Source organism: Tyto alba, unplaced genomic scaffold (genome assembly GCF_018691265.1).
Source record: "Tyto alba isolate M040663 unplaced genomic scaffold, T.alba_DEE_v4.0 Super-Scaffold_48, whole genome shotgun sequence".
NCBI lineage: Eukaryota > Metazoa > Chordata > Aves > Strigiformes > Tytonidae > Tyto > Tyto alba.
In genome coordinates this window covers 17,209,307-17,235,191 of record NW_024881324.1, presented here as the reverse complement: position 1 = coordinate 17,235,191, position 25,885 = coordinate 17,209,307, and the positions used below count along the sequence as shown (strand labels likewise).

The window sequence follows — 25,885 nt, the reverse complement described above, 5'->3', positions numbered from 1 at the left end:
CATGTACTGTTTAGATTTGGACAAAACAACAGAGCTTGCTGGAGCTGTCCCATCAATCAGCGCTGCCTGTTACATACCTTCTCACATACTCATACTAGCTGATGGTAACATTACAGAGCTGCATAAAGGAACCAGGTTTGTGACACCACAGCTGACTTCGTGCAGCTGAAATTGCGGTACTGATAGGCAAGTGACAGCAACGAATAAAAACTAAATCAACTCGTGAAAAACTATCAAGGTGTGCCTGTGCAAGACCTAGTAAAAAAAGTTAGCTTTTTGTGTGAGTACCTTTGAATCTCATTTGGTTGTTCCTATATGAATTTATTGTGGAAAAAGAGTTTAGTGCAAATAATTAGTACTTGCTATAGTTTTGTTTAGGAAGATAGGCTATACTAAGATTCTTATTTTAGAATAAGACCAGTCTAATTTGCTGTGGGTATTATATCCCATTTTTTTACTTGCAAAGAAGAAAAAAAAAAAATGCAGTTACAAGATAATTAGCAAGTTATTTTATTTTAAACCTTAGTCAGAATCCTATGTTTCAGCTGGACTTTTCTATTTCCTCCTTCTTCCATGCAAGATCTTTCTCAGAGGTTAAGAGAGACTGCACAGGCCCTGGGAGGTCTGTACAGAATAAGGGACATGTCACACAGCTGCTCCTAGGGCAGTGCAGGGAAGGGACATTTTTCTTCAGTCTCTGAATTCCCCTCAATTCTGTAGTGGTAGTAAACTCTGCCGGTCATTCTCCTGGCCCAGTTTTCATCTGACTGCATACCAGCTCAGCCGTATCTTTATCTTTGTCTGCACACAAGGGGCAGCAGTAGCTGCCTTGTCTCCATAGACGTGGGCTGCAGGAGAGCACGGAGCACACTGGGTTTCCGAAGGCTCTGTCCTGGATTGTACATCAGCACACATTCGGGCTTGAAACAGGAGCAGAATAATGCAATTGCATTCTTGCTTTAGCAACATCAGAGACATATATCCATCAAAACCTCCATAATTTATGCAATAATTTTCTCTTCATGAGAGATGAAACCAAGTCACAGCATTCGGATTGGGGTGGTAGCACCCTCTCCCATGAACTGGAGAGTTCTGTTTTTAAAGTTAGATTCAGTTCAGCAGAAAAAGCAAAAGATCTTTAGACTCTGAGCTCCCCCAAAGCTTTTTAGCATTCTTTTTCATGTCTAGATGCCATCAAGCAGGGCTGAACATGTTGGTTTTAATGAATTATAGCAAACCTTTATGTGATATGTACCATGGAATAAAGAATCTCTGTTCTGTGCTGACTTGGTTTGGGGGGACAGTCTTTTTAAACCCTGGGAAGTGAAAAGCAGAAATGTACCCCGGTTGTCAAATTTTATATTATAAATTGTTTGGAACAGTTGAGATATCAAACCATAAAAAGAGGGGGTTTTAATGTCAAAGCCAACTCAGCCTTAAAATAAACTTCATATCTTTCAGGACACAGACTTCACATTTCTCACTAAAAACAAAGCTTTGATGATTCTCAGAGGTATGTAAATTCTGCAGTAATTCATTTATTCAGTGACAATGCTCCACCTTCTATATCAAACCTCCAATGTGTCATTATCCATTAGCTCAGAATTAGCTCTTTGTGTGAGTATATAAAGATTCTGAAGCCTGCACTGAAAACAAAAGGCAAGCCCATTTACAAGCTGTTTGATGTCTAGTTTTAGAAAATGGTTTAAGAACATTCTCCTAACCCTCCTCTCTGTATTTGCAGGTACTCTGTAGATCGACACACTGATATGGACAGAGTATTCAACATCAATTCAGGAAATGGTTCAATATTTACTTCAAAACCCCTTGACCGGGAAACACTGCTATGGCACAACATTACAGTAATAGCAGCAGAGATCAGTAAGTCAAATCTAAATACCACTGACGTCCCTGATGTAATGACTTTAGCCTTCTAGCTGAGCGTGTGGAAAGCACAGCTGGACACATGTCAGGTTATGTGGATAGCCCACTCAATACTAATGAAGAAGCAGACACTCTGCAAGAGGTGATCTACGGTTTTGTGTTTACTAGTGACACAGTTCATGAAGAGGTAACTTAGCTGAGCAGGGACAAAAGGTAACAGTTCCTTGTTTTCTAGTCAGTAATAGCCATTTTTAATTTTGAACCTGATTGTTGAATTCTGAAATTGGCATGCAGCAAGCAAGAGGGTTTAAAGTCAAACTGCATTCCATGGCTGAATTCAGTCTGATCCAGACTGTGTATAGCACATGCTGGGTGTTTTCAAGTAAGACTGAGGTGGCTGGACTGAGTTAGGTGCCCAGATCTTAATCAGTTTTAAGGATTTCCATTTTTAACTTCTTTTATGTCCTTTGAAATTGCAAGCTATAGTTACAGAGCAGTCTGTTGGTTTAGGATTGCTCAGAAGAAGTAATCTTGTCATAATACTAGTCATGTCAATTTTAGGAGGTGAAATGCCAGGTATCTAGATAAGCAAGTGTATGCTAGGTGGCCTTAATAAACAACCCTCTTTATTTTAATACATTAACTATAAGCATTTGACATGTTCAAATATTAGGGAATTCAATTCTATTTGCGTTTTGAAGAGTCATAATGCCTATGATTGTGAAGCATGGTAGAATGGTAGATAGATCTAATATAAACACCAGCTCTATGACTGTCACAAAGTCTTTGTGCAACTCAGAGGCTAAGTGGCTTTTTTTGTTTTATAAACATATCCTGAGACAATGTAGCCTCTACTTTCTTATGTTGTGTGTATGTGTATATGGCTCAGTCAGCTGCTGAACTGTGAGAAGAGTGGAACTAAGGTGTACTTGACTCCAGCTTTGTTTATTATGTGGGTCTTTTTAAAACTGAAAACTGATGAGAAACAATGTTACTGAGGCAAGCAGATGGGGTTATGTAAAAAAGTACTGGGCTAGAGCCTACAGAAATTACATTTCTTAATAGTTTTTTCCCTCTCTTGAAAGTTTGCACCTTTTAATGATAGTTATGTGGTTTCAGCACACCAAACACTGACGTTTGGCTGACTGTTAGGTGTTTGTGTTTCTATTAAGTCACTGAAGAAGTAATCTGGGGTCAAGAGCTGTACATTACAGACTGAGCTCCTGGGTAGAGGAGGAGGGGAAGAATAAACACCTAAGAAGAAAAGAATAGCAAGTGCATTTAGAAAGCACACTTACATTGATCCCAGCAGAGCTGAAATAATATACAGTATAGAAAATTGTATACGGTCCGAAAACTAACTTAGCATCTATATGAAATACTTTAGTTCCTTGGATCCTCCTCTAAGGACAGACCTTCTACTGGATCAAACCCTCTCAACCAAACCTTTTGCGTCTGACACAGGCTTCTGTCTTAATTACCATTTCTCTTTAGACTGAATCCTTCCAGGTTGCAACAAGCTACTTCGAAGGCTGTGCTTCACTGACCCTATACCAAATCTGGCATAACTGGGGTAGATGCCCTCCAAAGGCAATTTTCTTGGTTGAAACATAGCTACTGCTTAAACAGGCCTTGGTCTGATCCAGGCTACCTCACTAATTTTAGTCTCAAGAGACTAGACTGGAAAGCACCACTGCTTAATGTTCCTGGCTAAAACCAGTATTTTCTAGCAAGGTTAGCTAAACTCTCATTCCACTAAATTCCAGCTAATCATTGATTGTTCTTTATGACAAATGATCACAGCAAACTCCAGGTATATTACTCCCCAGGAAATCGGAACAAAATATGCAGTCAAGTTACACACTGGATGTACATTCATATGCATGGATGCTCACTTTGATATAGAAAAAAAAAAAAAAAAAGTCATAAAGAGAAACACCTTTCAGTGATGACTGTTTCTGATTTCATTTTACAGTAGAAAAAAAATATGGAAGTTGTTTTGCCTTTAATTGTCTAGAATTGTCAGTAAATGTAGATAGCTCCATTTCTGAATGTTCTTTTTCACCAGTATGAGCTGCAGTTGCTCAGCAGCCCAGAGAATCATACTGTGAATATTGCAAACAAATAGTTGGTGGAACACTGGGTTAGTACTTCTGCCATAGTCAGAAGGCAAACTGGCAATAAAACTCAGAACATAGGGCTGCTGGTTCACAGCTGCAGAATTACAGCTGATTTACTGGAAATAATTCCCAAAGTATTTTTAAGTATTCTTTACTTAACACTTAAGGGTAAATCAAACATCGGCAGGACTTTGAGTCTGTATTCCAAAAACAAAAACTTTGAGTTTGGTTGCTGGCTCAGCAGAAAACATATCACTATAGAGATGAATAGATTTAAGCAATTTGTTGAACCCATGGAGCTTTTTTGTGGAGACGGAGCCCAGCAGTAATCAAAGGATAATTCAAATAAATTAACCTACATCAATTAATTTGCAAAAATAATTTGAAAGATGACAAAAAAAGACTTAAAGATGTATATGTATATTTCAACTAAATTTAATTTCCATTAAATCAGGAAAAAGGCCCATGTCCATAAAGCACAGAGATTTTATGAAGCTTCTATTCATTACAGAATCATTTTAAATTGTGAAAATCTTAAGCACCCAGAAGTAAAATGAAAATATGTAGCTTATGTTTCAAAAAGCAGGAAAGAAAACAATTGTAATTCATGAGAGGAGAAGGAACACATTTGCCAATATATTTGAATGCATTTGTTAGAAAGGTATGCCCTTATAAAATAGTCTTGCCAATAGTCATGAGACTTCAAATGAGTACCTTTGATTTCTGCCTATTAGGAAAATTCAACATTTATATTGATGCATTTTAGCATAGAATTCAGCCTAGTCTATATTATACATAAACTGTTATTTTATACATTGAATGAATTTAGCCCAATGGTTCATATTAGAAAGTGGTTTATGCCTAATGGAATCATATTAACTTCAAGGGGACTGTGGAGCTTTAAAGCACAATATTTTGTCCAAATGACTGAGCTCTGTAATACAAATATACAGTGCCAATTTTGGAGAAGGCATTTTCAAATTTATAAAAGTACGATAAACACAGTAATAGGACTTTTATTAAAGCCTAATTCAACAAGCTACTATAATGAATGCTTGTAGAAGCATACAGAGTCTTAGATCTGCTATATTTTATTGCTTATTTTTTTCACTTGAATCATAGCTTAAAATGCATTAATATACCATATGGGTAGGAAATTAACTTAACAAAACTCGGTGTAAGCCCTCATGAAAGGGAGGAGAGAGGTATTTATTTTAAATGAAACTAATTTTAATCACAATCATTCCCTCACAGATTTCACTTTCTCACATTCCCACATACTCCCAGACATTGAGGTGAGTATGTATGAGTGGCCTGGCGTAGGTAATTTTTTGTGTGATATGGAGCACAAAGGACACACATCAACTCCTGGCAATGCCTCTTGCTTTCTTTTTGACTGGTGATGACTAATTGGTTTGGGGGCAGATGTACCTCTTAGGAGTTGATGATTGTTATGATGTGACACCTTGCCTCAGAATCTTGCCTATTTCACCACTCATGGCTCCTAGTCACGGTTGCTGCCTGTTGCCTTTCTTCCTCATTTTCTTATCTTCATGACCAAAGCCTGTATTGCCCCAATAGGAAAAGGAATGGTCTATACAATGTGGTGTATTTCCAAATATTTTCATTTTTATCTAGAAAGATTACACTATTTTCATCAGTATTTTATGCTGAGGAATATCCTTGTCAAATTCAATCTCTTGGGACTAATACAGTCCTTATAGGGAAAAAAACCCATGTTTATATCTGGGGATCTGCAGATTCTATATAGTGCTTATGTTCTTCAGCTGTTACATTTCAGTGTTAACTCTAGAATATCAGCCAAATCAGTTCACAACAGATGAGACAGTATCTGTGATGACAGTTGCAGTTACTATTTATATAGCATAATGGTAATCATGGTAGTTTAAGTAACTATGTCATGAAATGTCCCTCTGGCCAGGGACGTTAAGGGCAACAAGAAAAGCTTCTCCAGATGTGTTGGTGATAAAATGAAGAGTAGGGAAAATGGGCCATTTAGATTAGAAGTAAGGAAGAAATTCTTTACGGTGAGGGTGGTGAGGCACTGGCCCAGGTTGCCCAGAGCAGCTGTGGCTGCCCCCTCCCTGGGAGGGTTCAAGGCCGGTTGGACGGGGCTTTGAGCAACCTGGGCTGGGGGAAGGTGTCCCTGCCCATGGCAGGGAGGCTGGAACTAGATGATCTTTAAGGTCCCTTTCAACCCAAACCATTCTATGATTTGTCGGAGATAGAATATTATATGTAACTGGTGGAGAGGAAAAAACCACTCAATCCAATCTTCGTGACTCTTCAGTCTTCCTGTTTCAGAGTTAAGGAAGGGAATATGTTCTAGAAACTTTGTTGCCACCAAACAGTATCAGGCTAATAAATAGATTTAATTTAATTCCAGTATTATATTGATATATATATATATATATAACACATTCATAATCATACTTGGAGTGTTCAAAGGAATTTGTAAATCCTGGAATCCTACCCAATCTTAACTGTGTAGTTTACATAGAATCAGAGTAATGATAACACAGCACAATTTGATGGAATTCACCCCATAACACATTCCCCAGAAATCAAAATAATATAAGTGGAGTGTTGTGAGTGAGAACAATTAAGACAATGAGCCCTTAAGTCTTTTCTTCTTCTGCACTGAGTTGGTAGCTGGGCTATATAAGTTCTCTATTCTTTCTGGTTTTATCATTTCAGACAACCCAAAACAAAGCAGCCGTGTCCCAGTGTTCATTAAGGTTTTGGATGTAAATGACAACGCTCCAGAGTTTGCCATGTTTTATGAGACCTTCGTCTGTGAAAATGCAAAGGCAGAACAGGTGTGTTGTCTGCTTGTACTAAGAAAACACTCCAAATTAATTGAGTTTTGCTACTACTCTTGCATCACTTCATCAAGTGGTATACTTTGCCTTGCATCAAACTGTCAGTTTTGCAAAATTAAACTAAACAGTGTCTGCACAGTATCTGATTACACTTAGTATTCTTGGAGCTAATGTGAAAGTATGTTTTAGACTGTTGTTTTCTATACTGTACCTTGTTATCTCTGATTCATTTTCATCCTGTGATTCTCTGCTTTATTCAGGCACCTCCACTGTCTCCTTCAAAAACAGTTTCAGGTCCATAACTGTTACAGGTCCTGTCTGTGATATAACTATTTCCTGCCAGATAACTCTCACTCTACCAGTCCTATTATTAAATGGTTCAAAGTAGCAGATAATTTGGAAGATTCATCCAAACAGTTCCTGTGACATAAGATTTGGGTAGATAAATATACCGTCAGCTTGGACTGTCTCACGTCTCATCTCACATGCAAAGGTTTCCTACCCTTGTGGATTGGCATCAACCCAAGCCTGCTCTTGAATTCAGCACGATTTTCCTGCCAACTTTCAAATTCATTATGTTACTGGCTGATGATACAGGATACAATAGCATGGTGATCCTAAACAACATCAGCAGCACATGAAGATCTTTCCTTAAGATCGCCATAACAGCATCAGCTGCCTTAAAGCAGAAGAAAAAATGAATACAATAAGATTGCTTTACAGTCCTAGAGTACATAAATAAACGTAAGGTCCACTGACTTTGGAGATAATTTTGTTCTTGTTGTTTCAGCTGATACAAACATTAAGTGCTGTTGATAAGGATGACTCTTACAGTGGACATCAGTTTTCATTCTCCTTAGCTCCCGAAGCAGCCAGCAGCTCAAACTTTACACTACAGGACAACAGAGGTGAATTTCTAGGAAGACTTTTCTTTATTATGTCATCCTTGCTTTCAGTCTTCAGATGAAGATTTAATGCATGCTTTGTGTTTCCAGACAACACAGCAGGGATTTTCACCCGAAAAACCAGATATAACCGGCATGAAATGAGTACCTACTTCTTGCCAGTGGTAATATCAGACCATGACTACCCTATCCAGAGCAGCACTGAAACAGTGACTATTCGAGTATGTGCTTGTGACCATCAAGGAAAGATGTTGTCCTGTAATGCAGAAGCCTTGATTCATCCTACTGGTCTTAGCACTGGGGCTCTTATTGCCATTCTTCTCTGTATCATTATATTACTTGGTAAGTAGCTCAGAGGCATTTTGTTCCTTTCATGGTTATTTTGTATTGCTACAAGTGATTATACCAAGGCTAGGACAAGAGTAAATCAAAGACATCATTGTCTCATCCTGCATCTATACTATTGTATTTCTTCTGAGGGCTGCTATAGGTATTGTGTATAGAACACATCCTACCTTATCTTAGTTATATAAAAGTTAGCAATGTCCAAGAAAGAAGACAGCTGGATTCCACCCTCTGGTCAACAGGAAGAGACAGGCACCTGTAGAGAGACTGTAGAGGGATTCATCCCATCCCCTTATTGGTATCTGAAGTGGATCATACTAATCACCTTCTTAAGGTGTCCGTCTTTTTCTGTTGAGCACAGAGGGATCCCAGATAATTTAGTTTTAAACAATTAACTTCCCACGTCTAAACTGAGGAGAAACAAGTCTCAGTGCTTCTGTTCTGCTGGAAAAGGATGATGAAATGAGGTGGCTACTAAAGTACTCTCTCAAAAGCTGCAGGGTCCTTCCTTCCAGGCACCTGTGAATATGAAGATGTTGGATCCTGAGTGTGGAGGGCATACAGATCTCTGGCTACAACACTTATGGGTGGTCAGTACCTACTTTTGTATAAAAATAAGGACAGTTTGCAACATCTCCACATTCCTCTCACTCAGGTTCTTGTACAGCAAATTGTTCCCTCGGCCATTAGGCAGAGTCTGTTCATCTGGGGACAATTCTAAACACAACACAAGCAGTTCTCAGGGAGATCTTATTAGACACCTTTAGTATCTGGCCAGGAAAGAAGCGAGTCAGACCAATTTTACAGAAGTAGGGTCCAGCAGGGGAGAAAATGTTTCCCCAGTGATTCTACTTCTTTCTACCATACTTGTATCTTCCTTGGCCATGCTCATCACCACTGCAGAATCATCCAGATCTTTACTAGTAACAAAACTTTCCTCTCCAGTGATGACTCAAAGATCATGTTGTGATTCTCAGACTTCAACAATATAGTCATGGCTTGCTCAAATAAGCACTATCCCATTTTCAGAAAAGATTCCCACAATAACAATCTTACCCTTAATTCACCATTAAATTCATTTTCAATACATGGTATCATTGCCACTAAGGGCTGAGCTCACTTTGCATCGAGTTCCTTACCAGAAAAAGAAATTTAATGCTGCAGATAGTCTTGCACTCATTAGTACAACTGTGCTCATTAATATCAATCTGACATTAAATGATTTCCTGTTTTATGTCAATCGAAAATAATTGATTCTGTGTGCTAAGCAGCACTTTATGTCAATTACTGCTCACGCCACCATGCACCATAAGCAGATTTTCAATTAACTCAGCTATATAATTTTCTATTTTCAGGCTGGTTGCAGGGTTTGCATGTGCAACCACTGCTGAGTGAAAAACAATACTCTGGGCAGATCTGAACCACAACTTAAAGTTTAGCAGCCACAAAAAGTGTCTGTAAATTGCTAGGTTTATTTGCAGTTTGAGTAAGTCTAGAGGCTTATCAGGAGGCCTCAGATACTGCTAATCCCTGACATGCAAATAAAGGTGATGTACTTTAACATATAACTTCTAATGGGATTTTTTGCCTGCAAGTTCAGCACAAAATAAGAAAATCCAAGTATTAGAGATGTGACATGATTATCAAAGTCTCATCCTTGAATATTCTGAGTAACACCTTTTTTGTTAATGAGATGCGTCAACAACCCTTCAATGCTTTCTCAGATAGTTCTACTGGTTCCTATTCCAGAATCCCATTCAAAATCCACGTTGTGTTTTTCAAGTTCTCCAAAATTTCTCCAGCTATCTCTGTTCCCTCACACAGATCTTTTCCCCAGTCCTCCCATGCAGTGTCACAGCTTTATGCTCTTAAGGAAAAGAATTCCCTCTTACTGCATTTTTGCACAGCAGCACAAAGAAACATCATTCAGATTTAGACCCTTACATGACACCATAAGTAAATCCTCATCATTAAGGTGAGAGCCTGAAGATTTCACCACCTCACTTATTTCCTTTCAACTTATATTAACAGATGTTCTCCCTTACTCACACTATCGCTCTGGTAAAAAACACAGCAGGAATTAGAGGATTTTTCTACTTTATCCCGTCTTCTTGGGATGCCTCTATAGTCAATGGAGAGAAATAGGAGGAGACTCTTCCACAACATGCTTGAGCACACCTGCAGATGCCATCTTGCTATAAGCAATCCTGCAGGGAAGTTTTTCATTTTAAAATAAATAATCAGCTTTTTGACTGTTGAAGGAAGCTAAGACAAGTTTCAGTGGGCTAAAATTTTATGTTGGGGATGTCCTTAGCCTTTGGCATTGATCTTAAAAAGGTTACAAATGATGAAGGGACTGCCAAAAGAAGTCTTTAACAGTTACTGTGCTTTGACCCACACACCATTTAAGAAGCACAGATGATATGAAGGATAATTTTGATCCACCTCATCATCTCATATCAATGAGCTTAGATGTTTTCTGATTTTCTTTGCTTTGCTGTGAAAGAACTATAAAAACAGCAAGGATGTGTCTTTTCTTGGAGTTTGCACAGCAGAGCTGAAATACTGTGCACTGTGGCCCTCGGACTACCAAAGGAACAGTGATAGTAGTAATACATTCCTGCTCCTTGATGCTGTTCATTTGTAAATATACAGCCATTTACCATCTTAAGGTAAAATGCAATGAAGAAATCTGAAATTAGCTTCTAAAGGAAATAAAGTGTTGAACATATCCCCTTCCACCCTCTGTGCCCACTTCTCCAACAATACCAGGGATCATTACTGAGTAAAAATATTTAAATTTTAATCAGGGCCTCAGAAGAAGTTCCTGCCCTCCAAATAGATGAAAACTACATGTATACACACACACTTTAGAATGAAAGGCGTAAAGTATCTGTTTGAGAAATCCCATGCCTCTGGCGTATTAAAAAATACCATTACCATACCTCATCCGTGTAAGATTTAAGCCATGTACTTTTTTTAAGGTGACGTACATTGTAAAAACATGCCATTTTAGTTAATAAAACTTGGACTTTGTGCTGGCTGAAAATCCTTTCCATATTCCAAGCTTTTTTCCAGAAGAGGCTAGATTTACTTATCTTAAAATGAAGCTTTACTAACCTTTTATCATAGCCCAGTAGATACTAGCCTTGTCCATAGCACAAGTTGCATCTTGTCCCAGGGGTCTGAGGTAAGGAACATCTGAGGTAAGGAACATTTTTTCCTTCCTAACTCTCATGAAACTAGTTCTGTTACGAAGGCAACAAAATTGCTATATGACTCTGTGCAAAAAACGTGCCTACTGGCAAAAAGACACTCCACTTGTCTTCTTATAAGCTTGACATCTCCTTTCTTCTAGTGCATATCCATGCCATTTCATCTCCCAAGGTACTCACAGACAGAGCAAGCACAGTCTGAAAACCTGATGTGCACGTTTGCAGTTTTGCAAAATGTCTTTTAAAACTTCAACTTTGAGCTGAGGTACAGCATTTCTTCTGGGTTTTAATGGAGTTGGGGATTAATCTTTCCCCTTCTCTTCCCCTGTTTTGTTTCCAGTTACAGTGGTGCTGTTTGCAGCACTGAGACGGCAGCGGAAAAAAGAGCCTTTGATTATTTCCAAAGAAGACATCAGAGACAACATTGTCAGTTATAATGATGAAGGTGGTGGAGAGGAAGACACCCAGGCGTTTGATATCGGCACGCTGAGGAATCCCGAAGCCATAGATGATAATAAATTACGCAGAGACATTGTGCCAGAAACACTTTTTATGCCACGGCGGACTGCAACAGCACGAGATAACACGGATGTCAGAGATTTCATTAACCAAAGGTTAAAGGAAAATGATACAGATCCAACAGCACCCCCATATGACTCATTAGCAACCTACGCATACGAAGGTAACGGTTCTGTGGCTGAGTCCCTCAGCTCGTTGGAGTCGGTGACTACAGACGGAGATCAGGACTACGATTACCTCAGTGACTGGGGACCTCGGTTTAAAAAGCTGGCAGATATGTATGGCGCAATGGACAGTGACAAAGACTCTTAATATGTTGCCTTTTCTTTTTCCCTTCCTCATTTTCAGAAACAGCATTGAGATATGTGAAGTGGCTATTTCTTTCTATTTCTCCACAGCTGTGTGAAAGGGTTCTCTGTTCTACCCGTTCAAATTATCTAATGACTGCAGTCTGTGTGGATCAGCTGTCAGAAAACTTTTTCTAGTATCATTTTATGAGCTTCCAAGAGGCAAAATTCTTATTTTTTAGTGCATCCAGTTTACCAAGCCAATCTTACAGGCACAGCAGTAGTGGAGGGGAAAAAAAGGATCAGATGGGGAGCAATATTTTCACTTGTTCTGCTTATATTGTAAATTGGAGTATATTACTGTTTAAGCTCACTTGCTCTTTTTACTTGTATTCAGACTATTCAGCTCAGATGACTGCTCTGTCGATTGTGTATTGCACATCCCAATGTAATGAGGTACCCTAGTTTACCCTATGTATTATAGTCAAAAGTAGTGGTGATGGAATGAAGGTTTATTATACAAGTAGAGTAAGCTGAGAAAGAACATGAAACATGCATTTTACTCATGAGGAAGGTAGAAGGGTCATTCAGATCAAAGTGTTTTTCTAGAACTCACCATTGCCCCCAATACATTGAATTATCCTAACACACACACATATATATATATATATAGTTCATTGATTGCTATGTATATATTTTTCTGACCTAACATTGCTGGAGAGATGTGTGTGTGTGCATGTGTGTGTGGTCAGTAGCCCCAATATCTAATTCTTAGACAGTTTTCCAGTTCTAACCCAGACTTGCCTTGCGATACAGGGAAAATCATCTAATCCAGCCACAGATTAGATCATGACTTGGAGAAAGGAGCAGATGATAACTGTGGTTTTCTTCGTACTTCTTTGGTCAGCCCCCACCTCACTTCACTTCAGTGATGGCCACTGCGCTGGGGAGGTGGGAGTCAGGCTTTTCATATCCATCTAATTCTGCTTGTTCTCATGCGCAGGAGGGGAGTAGTAGCCTCAAGGTGACTGCCATCCTTTAGGGCAAAAAAAGCAACTGCAAAGGAGGAATGAGTGCTTTTTTTGTTCTGACCTTCCCTTCCTGAATGCCCAGGGTGGCTTCCTGACTGACTCTCTGCCCAGTTTTGCTATCTGTAAAGTGGAGAAATAATGCCTACCTCATCAGGATGTTGCAAGAATTATATAAGTCACTCATAAAAATGCTTTAGAGATGGAAAATGCCGGCATTTTGCCAGAGGAAGTAATTTCTCATGCTTTTGGGTTGTTGTTTACTTTTTTTTTTTTTTTGCCCAGATTCAAGCCTTGAATACACAAGTAAGTGAAAATCAATCATCATTCCAGTGGCCTGAAAAGCAGATTTTATAACTATAACTCATTTTTAAAATAAACTACTCAGCCAAGGTTGTTAAAGACTTCACCAGAAGGTAAAAATTTAATCACAAGTCTCTCTGCATGTTTATCTGCTTTGCCAAGCTAAATAATTTTTGTTCAGGGGTGGGGTGGGGGAAGATGCCATATTCTCAGGCCAAAACAATTTTCTTTACAGCTTGTGCACCACTCAGTATTTCTGTTGGTTTTTCAAAGGCGTGCAGTTGCTGCTCTTCAAATCCAGCCTTCTAGAAGAGGCTATGTGGAGAGAACCCTGAGGGGCTGCCATGGGTTTTATCAAATTCCAGGAGATAAAAGCTGCCCTGTGTCCCAAATTAGGGACACGGCCCATGGCACTGTGCCAAGGAAAAAAGGAATTTTTTTTTTTTTTTTAATATACCTCATACATAACTAATATAATTTATTTCAGTTTGAAACAGTATTTAATACTAGAACTACAGTCATGGATCTATTTTTCCCCCTCCCACAATCTTAAGTGAATCAGTTTGAAAACTAAACAACTCCAATTTACTCCAAAAAATAAAGAGAGAAGGGAAAAAAGTTAATAAACAGAAAATTAAAAGTGATTAAAAATTAATCCCTGGAATTCATTACTCCTAGAGAGTTAAATAAAGCAAGCAGTAAGATTTCTAGGTATTGGACTTTTACAAGCACGCCGACACAATTTCAGGTTCTGCGAATCGGCTCACAGTGCAAAGGATGAGCCAGCCACGCCGTGGCACCTGGCTGGGGCTGGGAAGGACTCTTTCCCAGTGGGGAGCACTGCACATGCATAGGTTTAGGGCAAGCCAGTTAATGGCTTGCAAATGTCCAGCGTGTTAGAAGAGATGGGTTTTCAGAATGGAGGAGCCCAGAGTTTCAAAGGGCCCTGGGCCTTCAGCCTCCCTGATGGAGGCCTCTCCTGGTGCTTCAGCCCAGCAGAGCGAGGTGCCCAACTCCATTACTTAGGGGCGAGCCAACCTGTTGCACCCATCACAACAGCAATGGCACAAGCAGCCCTTTATTCTCTCCTCCTGAGGGCCCCTTAGTGATTTAAGATGGTAACAGCTTAAGAAAGACTAGCCCTTCATAGCTGCCTTGAAATCCGAGCATCCAGGAGGCAACCTGTCCGAAACGCATCTCTGGCACGCAGGAGGGACCATCTGGATTTCAGATTTGTGAAGGAGCAGCAGATGCTCTGCACCACCTGCCACAGGTCCCTCACTTCAGGCAGTTTTCCTTGCAGGGTCAGTGGCGATGGCATACCCCTCAGGGGGCTCTTCCAAACAGCTCCCTAGCACCCACCCACGTCTCACCCTTCACTGCCCGGGGGTACCTTGGGCAAATCGCCTCCAGCTCTGAGTCCAGCTGGGCACCCAAACTGAGCCAGGGAGCTGTCTCTTCCCCTCCTCAGGCCCCAAGGAAATGGGTTTGTATGCGGAGGGGATGGCAGAGAAATATGTGAAAATATATGAAACCACACACATATGTGGCCCAGAGAGGCATCCCCAGCCCACGGGGAAGGGGGTGCCGCTGTGGCTTGACTGGAGACAGACCTTGCACCCTGAAAGGGCTGGGCCACCCTGCAAGTCAGCTTGCACGAGTCGCTCTTTGGGGTGGAACAGTGAGACAAGAAGATCACTGATCTCCTTGTAACTACTTTCCTATGGTTGTACAGTGATTTTGTCTGATTTAGTGATTGTCAGTAGCATCCCGAGCGCAAGGGGTTTTTTGTTTTTTGTTTTTTTTTTTTTTTTTTTCTGCTTTTAATTGAAAGCTGGTTTTATCTTGTCCACTGAGTGACACAGTAAATAGAGTGGCTACTCGTGCCTATTGTGTAAATATATTATATATAAAATTATGTTTTTTCACCACAAATATGGTGCCTGAATAGCAAATGAATTCTTCTGAGAAAATTCAAGGCAAACTTGCATCTAAATTACTATTTATGTATCTAGGTTTTAAGGTCTATAATTTCCTTCAAATTAGACAGATTTAGCATCTCATATGGCAAGAATTGTTCAATTCTGTCTTTTCTTCTTGCTTGGCAGTACCACAAAGTGCAATTTATAATATCAGTACTGCATATGAAATCTTGAAAGTGCCATATTGCAGTGAATACAAAACTTTGCAGTAGCATTTATTTGCACTTTGTTGCATGCCAGCGTGCTAGATGATAGAAATGAGTATTTAACAGTGCTTTCACACAGTGGTAGAATTGTCATTTATAGATAAACAAGTATTACACTATGGGCTATGAAGTGGGTTTCAAGGCTGTTTTAAGCCTGCTCTTCTTATAGTCACAACTGAGAAGAAGAAATATTATTAGGAAGTTTAGCTGAGCCAGGCAGAGAGATAAGCAATGTAGTTGGCTTTTAATTTGGAAAAGCATCTGATCTAACCAGGCTTTTAGTGGAGTTAACAAGCAACAGGGGCATGTTTACATGGGAGACTTCTCCAACCTTGGCACTTCAGAACAATAATATCTCTACACCTGAAATGGAATAAGGTTTCTAGTATAGCTACTTCATCCCAGCTCCCAAAACAGACGCTTTATTCAAGAAAAATTATTTTTTTTTAGTCCAGAAGAATTATTACTTCAAGTTAAAACTGATTCTATCCCACAGCAGCACCAGTATGGGGAGACACGGCAGCACATGCCTCCAATGCAGTTGTGACAGGACATCTCTCTGTATAGACAAGCACTTGGAATTGAGCTGAGGCAGGAACTTGCAGTGAGCTCTGGACAAGGGAATTTGGGCATTTCCACAGGGTTCTACTGACAGTACCACAGGACTGGGATGTGTTCCCAAGCCTGATGTAGACAGAGATGCATCTAATCATGAGGAAAACAAGTTGTCTCTGTTTTTCATTTACTGCTGGTAAAAAAAAATGCCTGGAAAGATTCTGAGTAGAACTCCTCTCCACCTGTACCAACACTGGTATTTTCTAAACTTGTCTTAAGAAACAGATATATTTTTCTGACATTTTCATTTTATTAGTTGTCAGGTCTTACTTCATTCTATGGACAGGTATTTCCTAGCTGTTAATTGAGAATGCGAGGGTCAACTTTCAAATTATCTAGTTTTGGAAGTAGCAGGCTACATTACAAGTCACAACATTTCCATTTGTCTGTCACAAACCAAACAAAATATCCCACAAAACCCAACTAACCGAATATTTGTAGTACCATAAAAAGCGGAACTGTCATAAAGAAATAGAGCAGGAAGAAATGGCTTCGGGAATGCAGGTCTACATAGGAACAGTATGAAGATGAAGGCAAATAATGAACACTCGAAGCTGGCCTTGTTTCAAAACCAGAATTATCCACGTTAAGCAGGGCCTACAGTGCACAGTCACTTTTAACACTTGAAGGTTTCCTAGAGCAGCCAGAGGGAGATTTACATGTATAGGAAGAAAGATCATCTTTTTCAGACCAACCAAATCCAGGCCATTTCCATGCAGATCCCTAGGAAAGACAGTCCCTTTGTCACAATTATTATTAAAATGTGTTAATTTCTGCAGCAGACCTATCATGATGTCCTTCTGCAGGGTGAAATATGGACAGTAATTCTGAGCAGGTAACTCTCCGTGAACACCATCGTGTTAGTTCTTCCTGCCACCATCTGTTTTAAATCTCCCTGAAATTTCCTTTGTCTATAAGTAGTATTGAAGTGTTTCAGAAGAACCCTGTCCCAACTGGATACTGCCATCCCCTGTCCATTTGTGGTTAAACTAACACTGCAGTCTGAGGTCCCCTGTCAAATGAGGGCTGACAAATTAACACTCATTATGCTACTTCCAATAATTTTGAACTATGTCGTAAGTTGTGAAAGGCAGGGTTTTTTCCAACCTCTCTAGACCTGTGAAACATCAGCCTCCTCCAATAGATGTCAAAGGCACAACATTTCTTATTTTCAGTTTAATCTTCAGAAAGACTTGTTTTCTTAAAGATTGTTTCTGTACTTAAAGAAAGGGAACAAAAGCATATTGTATGTCTACAGGCTCATGCATTGCTCCAGGAGGGAAAAAATCACAGCACGCAATGCAATGTTTTAATGCCAGTCTCTTCCCTCAGTCGTTTTATTTAGGCACAGCTGAATCAATCTTGGTCCTGCTCATAATTTTGCAATATAACATTTTTCAGCCCAGACCTGTGTTTGTCATACACTAAACACTTTTCCCAACAGTTCATAGAATTCAGCAGTCGGTATCCGAAAGCCATGGCTGGGGTTGCAGGGAGTACAAGAGTCAGAGAACTGTAAGTTCCAGGAAGAACAGAAAATGAATTGCATGGGGGGTAGGGGAGAGGTAATCAGTGCTATGCAAGGCAGGCCCATGGCACTTAAATGCCACAAAGCTGTCATATTATGCATAGTTACTGGATTTCACAGGAGTTTTTACAGAACCTGTTTTGGTTTTTTTGTTTTGTTTTTTTTTGTTTGTTTGTTTGTTGTTTGTTTTTTTTTTCCCCTCTGCATGTGTATCTTGCTTTTGGGGGCGGGAGGGGAGGAAAAAAAAAAAAAAAAAAAAAAAAAAAAACAACAAACTGCTATCATTTGATTTCTCCTTCCACAAAGTCGATTTGACAAATAAGGCATAAGGCCAGGATATAGAGAAATCCTTTCCACGCCCATGGGCTTTTGACCTTTCCTATGAGACTGCACTATTTATGTAAATATACCTGGAGACACTTTCTATAAGCTTTTAGTTTTCTATGATCTATTACTTTAGTGTTTATTAAAGAAAAAAATGTATAGAATTATTAAGCATTCAGGTAAACACAACAAAGAACACTGCAAACACAAAATTGTTCTGGATTTTGACACATAAATAACTCTTCAGAATCACTGTACTGTTTTAATTCTGTGATTACTTTCATTGCTTTGAAAAATTAAACTTAAAAGAAAGGCCTTATAATAAATGCTATGTGCATCTTAACTGTGTTACTGAGCAAAATCAATCTGGCAAACTCCTGTTGCAATTTGTGATTTTTAAACCCTTAAAATAAATGCTTTTCGGTATTGATTTTTTTTAATTAAAAATACTTCCAAGCATAAATTGAAACTGATGCCACCACCTGGGAAGATTTACTTGCTGGCATGCTCCAGCCGCACAGTCTCTGGCGATGTCATCCCCTAGTTGTGCCAAGGATGCCTCAGCATCGGATGGATCTGGCCACTGCTCAGCCCAGAGGGACGTTTTCAGGCAGTAAGATTCTGGCACCCAAGAGATTTACATCTAGAAGATTCGATGTGTTGCAAAGGGACCCATGCTGGAACGATTACCTCTTCTGCAGCGTGGATGGGAAATTTGTTATGGTCAGATGGCAAGCGTGCTCTCTCTCCCTTATATTTCCTGTTCACTGTACTGGCTTATTTTTTTTTTTTTTTTGGGGGGGGGGGAAGGACAGAATGAAATTTAAGGATTTAATGAGAAAGCAATTTGAACAACAATTTATCACAGACAAAGTGAATTTGCCTTTTTGCAAATTGATTTTTGTAACAAGTTATTTATATGATACTACTTAATAAATTGGTTTTTCTAACTTGGTTTTTTTTTTTTTCTTTTCCCAATTCTCTTAATCTGTGTTTTGTGTTTATAATGCTATCATAAAGATGAGCCTTTGAAAAGATTCTGCTGTCACTAAGACACAGGGGTAGATTGACTCACATTTTTAAGTGTCTGGCTTGAAACATGCTGAAAGAGCAGTAGGATCACTATTCTGTGATCAGTGAGGCCTCCCAAAAAAGTGATATAATTTCAGAAGGCATCACTGAGTGATGCATATTATGAGGAGGATATTGGTCTATGATCACAAGACAAATTTTGACTAGCCAAGGTTTCCCAGGAAGTCATCAAGAGCTTTGTCAAAGCATGTGGAGTACCTTCCCCGAAGCATATACAGATAATATAATTTATAGTGAGACTGTTCAGTTATTTACCTCTCATTGTATGAGGTACAAAAAAGATCTAAAGTCTTGGTTCACTTATGGAGACTCCAAATGTCGTTTGCAATATCTTTTTACATAAGGAGAACAACCCCCAGGGAAAATTACTCTTTTTAAACACTTCCCTAATAAAGTATCTGTCTACACCTCCAGAAATTCCATCATGTTTAAAAGTCTTCCTAAATACAAGCACAAAGAAAAGAGTGGAAAAGGTCACAGCAAAGCAGTACTTCCATCAAAAGCATTAGAATAAACCACAAAAAGCAATCAGTTTAACACTGAAACTGGCCTGTGGTTTATGAAAGAAGTAACTTTTGTAACCAATGAGGGGAATTAACCTAAACATCCACCTGCAGTCTTTGGTGGACCTCCAGAATAAAAGTCATGTATGAACAGACCAAGAAACCAGTGGTTTTAGACACTCTATAGCAGATCATAAGGCTATAAATACATAGTAATTAAAAGTGTTTATTTTTAACTCTTTCATTATCTGAACGCTAAATCACAGCAACTAAGCACTGCACCGTACAGGGAGGATTTATCTGCTTCCCCTCCGCACCCTCCAGTAAGGACACACACTTGCAGGTGGAGGCATAGAAAGGTTGGGGTTACCCCATCTCTTGGCTCTATTATTAGAGCAGTCCTATGATATTTCACAAAGCATCAGCTCGAGCTTTCCACCTTCTAAACAAAGACAGTAGCAGCAGCAGGAATCTTTGTCTGAGAGGCGGTCCAGGCTCTGCCACCCTCCATGAGTACTGAGGGTCTGAGTGCCAGAAGCAGAGCAGAAGGACGCTACCGCTTTTATTTACATGAAAGAAGAATCTGCCATATTTCTTATATTCTTATTTGATTTACGATATCAAAGCACACGTCAGACCCAAAGAAAAGTCAACTAAAGGCTAGCATTTCAGCCAGAAAACATATCTGATTCTCAGACATTAATTTACCAGGTTTATCTATGTAAAATATCTGCCCCCCAACAAGTAACACACAAACCACAAATTCCCCAATATTCATCTTTCATTAGTACTACTGAAGTCATCACAGAGACAAGCTAGCTAGACATACCACTAAAGCCTGCAGACTCTTAGTTTAAAAAAGTTTAACCAGTCCTTGTTGAATTTCAAGGACAGCTCAAACAAGAAAACCAAAGGAAAGAACAATACACTTAATCAATGCTTTAATGTTTGCATAAAAATTGAAAGAATGATCACTTACATGAGCGGTGAAGTGAATTCAGGGCTGGTTTTTCCAATTTTAATCTCGGATAGTGTTACATCTAATCCTGTAAATTAAATCCAAGATTTCGCATAAGGTACAGACTTTTTGGTTTGTTTCTGTTTTGTTTTTTTTTTTTTTTTTTAAAGTACATATTCTTATCCAAAGCCTTCTGAAACCTTTCCTCTTTCTTACAAAAATTAGTACATCTTCCCCTGTTTTTAGAAGAGCTAGCTATCTAGCAAATACCCACCCTCTACCTTTTATTTTCTCCAAACTAATCACATCAACAGGTTCAGCAGCAGCTGTCTGTCCTTACATCAGATCCCCAAGCATCTCTGTCTCTCCAATCAAAAAAACTAACTCCACAAATTAGAAAGCAAACACAAACATTGTCAGAAGTCCTCTGTCACTCACTATTTCAGAATCACTCTAGTACTTGTGCATTTTTTAACCTTGAAACACCACAGAGTGCACAAAATCACGTATATTTTTACTAGCTGTGGAGATTCTTACAGCCTGATAGAAACTTAGCATGTATCTTACTTATTTAAGCAAAAGAGGAAAAACTTAGTAGGATCAGGGGAACCGTCAGGAAGACTATATGCAAGGGGACATGCTGACCTGAATCTTCCAAAAAACTTTGGGCTGGTTCCTCCTTTATTAAAAAAAAAAAAAAACAAAACAAAACAAAACAAAAAAAAAAAAAAAAAAAAAAAAAAAAAAAACAAAAAACAACTCTGAAACCAACAATCACCTGTATACAGCTTTCCTTGTACCCCCTGCTGGAACTTTGCCTTTCTTAACTCTGAATTTTGCTAGCTGTCTGCTCATGCATGCATCTTAATTAATAAACAAATGAATAAATCCCCTCCTGATTGCTTTTACATGCTTTTCTAAACATCTGCTTCTACCTACATTGTTAGACAAAGCTGATCTTTTCTACAGCTCAGCTGGGGAACTTACTTCTCCCCCTGTCTCAGGATGCAATTGGGTATTTCACATCAATTATCTTAATTGGAAGCAAGCTTAACCCATTTCCCAATTACAGCTCCAGCTTATTAGAACAAACAAACTCTCAAACCTTTTTTAATAAAATAAAACAAAACCAAAAATGCCCCCCAGAGAACAAACCTAAACTTTGGTAACAAGACAATGAAAAGAGGACTGACTAGAAGAGCTCTGGTAAGTGAAAGAGTGAGGAAGCCAGTGTAGAGACAGGAGAAAGTGGGGGTCCAACTGGCTCAGTTTCTGATGCAGCATTCCCCTAAGTCTGCTTACCGTTGGCTCACAGAGGGTGCACTCTTCACTCATTTCATGTATTTTTCTCCCCCATGTACCAAGACATCCACGTCAGAATCAAAAAACAGAGTTAGGTGCACCTTTGATTTGGCACTGCTGAGCATTTTGATGGCCCAAATTTTTTATGGTTAGAGCATGGAGCCAGGTTCTCTCTGCCTTCTCCTTCTCCCACTGGTCCCAAACTTTATCACTCCTGTTTGGATAGACATGAATATAATACATATTGCCAAAGACAGAAAGCCTAAAGAAATAAAAGGAATCCAGTGACAAGAGGGCCAAGCCACCTGCTACTGCTCCAAATTACGGCTGGTCTAGCCATGCCTCTTCACATGTCCTTTGTTCTCCTGCTTACCTATTTTTGTCACAGTGTCAAATGCATCAGATCTAGAGTTTCCCGTACCAGACACACCCCTTAGTAGATATCTGTGCAGACAACAGGTTTCAACCTTTCTATTTGGCTTCCCATGGATACCACCAGCTTTTTGAGAGGCACCCACCTTTTATACACACACTGGATGCTAGTCTAAGAAGCTATACATATAAATTTTTCCACACGTTCCGCTATCTACTTTCACAGAGCGCAGGATAAAAAAGGGCAAACTATTTAACTCATAAGGTTATGATATTCTTCCCACCTACAGCATCTGCCAGGTACTGTTCCAATGATGAGAGTTTCCCCCTTGCCAAGTTCGCACATTCAGAAATAGTAACTATGATGTTATCTTGATTTTGTTGTTTTCTGGTATTGTCAACATTTCTCTAAACTATTTCTACAGTTGTTTTTGAGCAACAAAGAAAAGTCAAAACTACACTTTGAGATTCACCATTCTAATATCTTGGTATTTAATCAACCTGTAACATAATATTGATTACAAATGCTGTGGAGACAAGAGATTGGTATTTGTCTTTAGAGCGAATACTTCATATAGCTCTTTATTGCAGAAAGAGCCTTTCAGATGTTTTGATACCAAATATCCATCTGGCCCATGGGCTCGCTCGCTTGTGCAATTAGAATTTTAACATTGATTCTGGCAGAAGTGAAATGGGACTCCTGAAAAAAAAATAGAAGTTAACTGTTTGATGACCAGCATGAAGTGCAGCAGAGAACAAAGGGACTCAGACTATAGATGTCGCTCCTGAGGATTATGAAATAAAAGAAAGGACCATATGCAAACAATGATCTCTGCCAGGAGGATCATAATATATAAAACACTGTGCCAAGACTTCAGCATTTCATTTTATTGCCTGTTAACAGTTACCTTGCAAAACCAAAAAAAAACCCCTTATTGAATGTTAGCTATCTCCCTTCTGTCTCTCAATCCGTCTCCATTGGAAGGTGATGTCCCTGTTGCAGGCAGTGCTTGCTTAGTGCCAGCTCTGGCCACCACTCCTGTGTACCCAGTCTCTAGTCCCACTGGACCAAAGTTGAACTGCAAACTTTTATTTCATTCAGCTCTTGTTCTTGCATCTCCTTTCTTTTAACTTCTGGATAACCTACATACATTCACAAATATTTACACTAATATACATATAAAGCTGTTATGTTAATGATTACTCAGTCCTATCATCCATCTTACTCTATCTTGTGTTTTGAAACCTTGGGTACTTAACCCACACTCTGGTTTACCCCTACAAGTATGAATGGACTATTTACATTTCACTGATGCACATAGTTCTCGGCACCCACTTAGGTACCTTTTAATTATTAGCAAAGTCCAGAAGAACTTTTCTATATGTGAAGTACTGCCAGCACACAAGTTATTCCTGTCATCTCTGGAGCTAGAATTGTGATGAAGTTAGAACATGTAAACTCCAGAAGATATTTTGATTCCTCAAGGAAAAATGCTTACCACCTAGACTGCCTTCCCACTGCCCGATCTCCTTGGGACAGCAGTGAGCTAGAGGCCACCAGAAGTCTTTCTAAGCTCTTTAGCAAATAAGGCATATTTTTCCTTTGGTGTGAGAGTTGTTGAGTACAGGAAAGGGAGACACAACTATCATTACTCCAACACTGAAAGGAAGGCCCAGAAAGTAGCTTCTGGAAGCCCTTTTTCCTATTAAAACAATGGCCAACTAGTGCTCTCTTCCTATCTCTCCATCCCCTTAGCACTGGTCATGGAAAAGGGAGAAAAGAGTCTGTCTTTACATCTCTGTCAAATATTTACATCTCTCCCATAAACCTGAACCTTTAGTATTGTAGGCACACAGAGCTGATCAAGGGGAACTCAGAAATTCAGAGACTGGTCCAAAAAACATGGAGTTGGTTTCTGATGGGGGATTAGAAACTGAATTTTTTTGTATTTTATGGTTATTCAGTTTATCAGTTCACTGAAACTAAGGGCCCTAGTCTTGGTGCATAAAATGAAAAATATGCATAAATCTAGGCAAGATTGATGCCTTATTTTCTTCAAGTCTGGGACAAGAATTCAAACTCTAATCAGTCTGAATTGGTATTTGAGAAAACATTTCTACACCTGTGAAGACATGCTGATATGCTGAAGGTATGAAAGCTTATGCTCATGACAAAATTATCACATGTACTGTTAGGCATTGTCTATTCCAGTCCTCGAAAACCCTGCTGCTTTACTGCATTAGATTTCTCGCCTATTTGCTGTAGCAACTTCAAGTCATTTACTATAAAGTCAGAATAAGAATACTTAGACAAAGAAGCTTTGGGGAGAATTCATAAACACGTGAATATAATCTAGACCAGGGTTCATTAATCCAATTAATGCCAGATTCACAAACTTGCTCCATTTGAGGGGATAGCTACAGCACATACTTCTTTGAAATTGGCTTCATACAAATGTACTGGTGTATCCCTCTGCAATAAATGACAAAATGATGGTCTGTTTAATTTCCTATTATGTCCTGGATTAACACAATATCCTCCTCTCTTGCCAGTGGTTCTGCACCTGTAGGAGGATGCTTGTCTAATCAGAATTGCTTGTCATGTCCTGGTTTTACAAAGTTAGCTTTGTTCTGTTGTGCAGTAGTTATATTTAAGTTGCACTGGGCTGCACAGTTTAAATGAATAAACAATACTTTGGCGTATATTGGTTGTAAAAGGTCTTAGAGTTTGTTTAGAAGAAAAAAATGAGAAGTCCCTATCTCCCATTACAGTACGTGGACAGATCACTGCATCTGTGCAGAGAAACAGAGCAAGCCAAGGAGTAATTTACCAGGATATCAAAGAGGAAAAAATAATAATGTTACTAAACATTTAGGGTTACTGAAACATTTATAGCCCCATCATACAAGCTATTCAGTACCTGAACAGCCTAAAACTCACACATGTGTATATGTTTACACAAACAGGTTATTTCTGTGTTACAGATAATTCAGACTCAATAATCACGTTTTCTCAAAAAAATATTTTTGTCAGGGGAAGAAAAGGTCAGACTTTTTGTGTGTTCTCATATTTACTTCTATATATGCTAGAAAAAAATTAGTCTGCCAGGCATAAAGACACACTTTGTGACCCAGACTTGTTGATAATTCTATGGAACATTAGTATGAATTTGTATTTTCAGCTTCCTTAGCTCTGACTGACTTGAAAGACTTAATTTAAAATATTTATTTATTTAAAAATCATTTTATTTACTCTAATTGGAAAATTTCATCAGGGAAGCACTATCGGTCTTTTTAACTAGAGTGGCAAAAATAGTATCTTTATAATGCAATAGTATCTTGATAATGTGGTGCCTATTGTACTTAAGGCTTGAGTTACAATAAGCACAATGTTCCTTCAAATTCCTCCACCTAAAAGAAAGACAATTTTCTTTATTCACGCCTCTCAAACTAAGAAAGAAGAGGAGGTAGATACAGCTCTTTGTAGTGCTGCTTACATGTGAAGGTTAATCATAAAGTGCAGCACTGTTTTTAAATGTTTCAAAATGTAAAAG

The 25,885-nt window shown here is 39.0% G+C and overlaps 1 protein-coding gene across 1 annotated transcript in view; it reads left to right on the top strand.

Annotated features, from left to right (window-relative positions):
- The window catches only part of CDH6 (cadherin 6), a 108,095-nt gene extending 89,561 nt beyond the window's left edge, over positions 1–18,534 (top strand). The window contains exons 8-12 of the mRNA XM_032991919.2: positions 1,745–1,881; positions 6,723–6,844; positions 7,638–7,755; positions 7,843–8,094; positions 11,653–18,534. Coding sequence (XP_032847810.1) covers positions 1,745–1,881; positions 6,723–6,844; positions 7,638–7,755; positions 7,843–8,094; positions 11,653–12,143 — 1,120 coding nt within the window. The 3' untranslated portion in view covers positions 12,144–18,534. The remainder of the gene's footprint in view (positions 1–1,744; positions 1,882–6,722; positions 6,845–7,637; positions 7,756–7,842; positions 8,095–11,652) is intronic.
- The last annotated feature ends 7,351 nt before the right edge of the window (positions 18,535–25,885 follow it).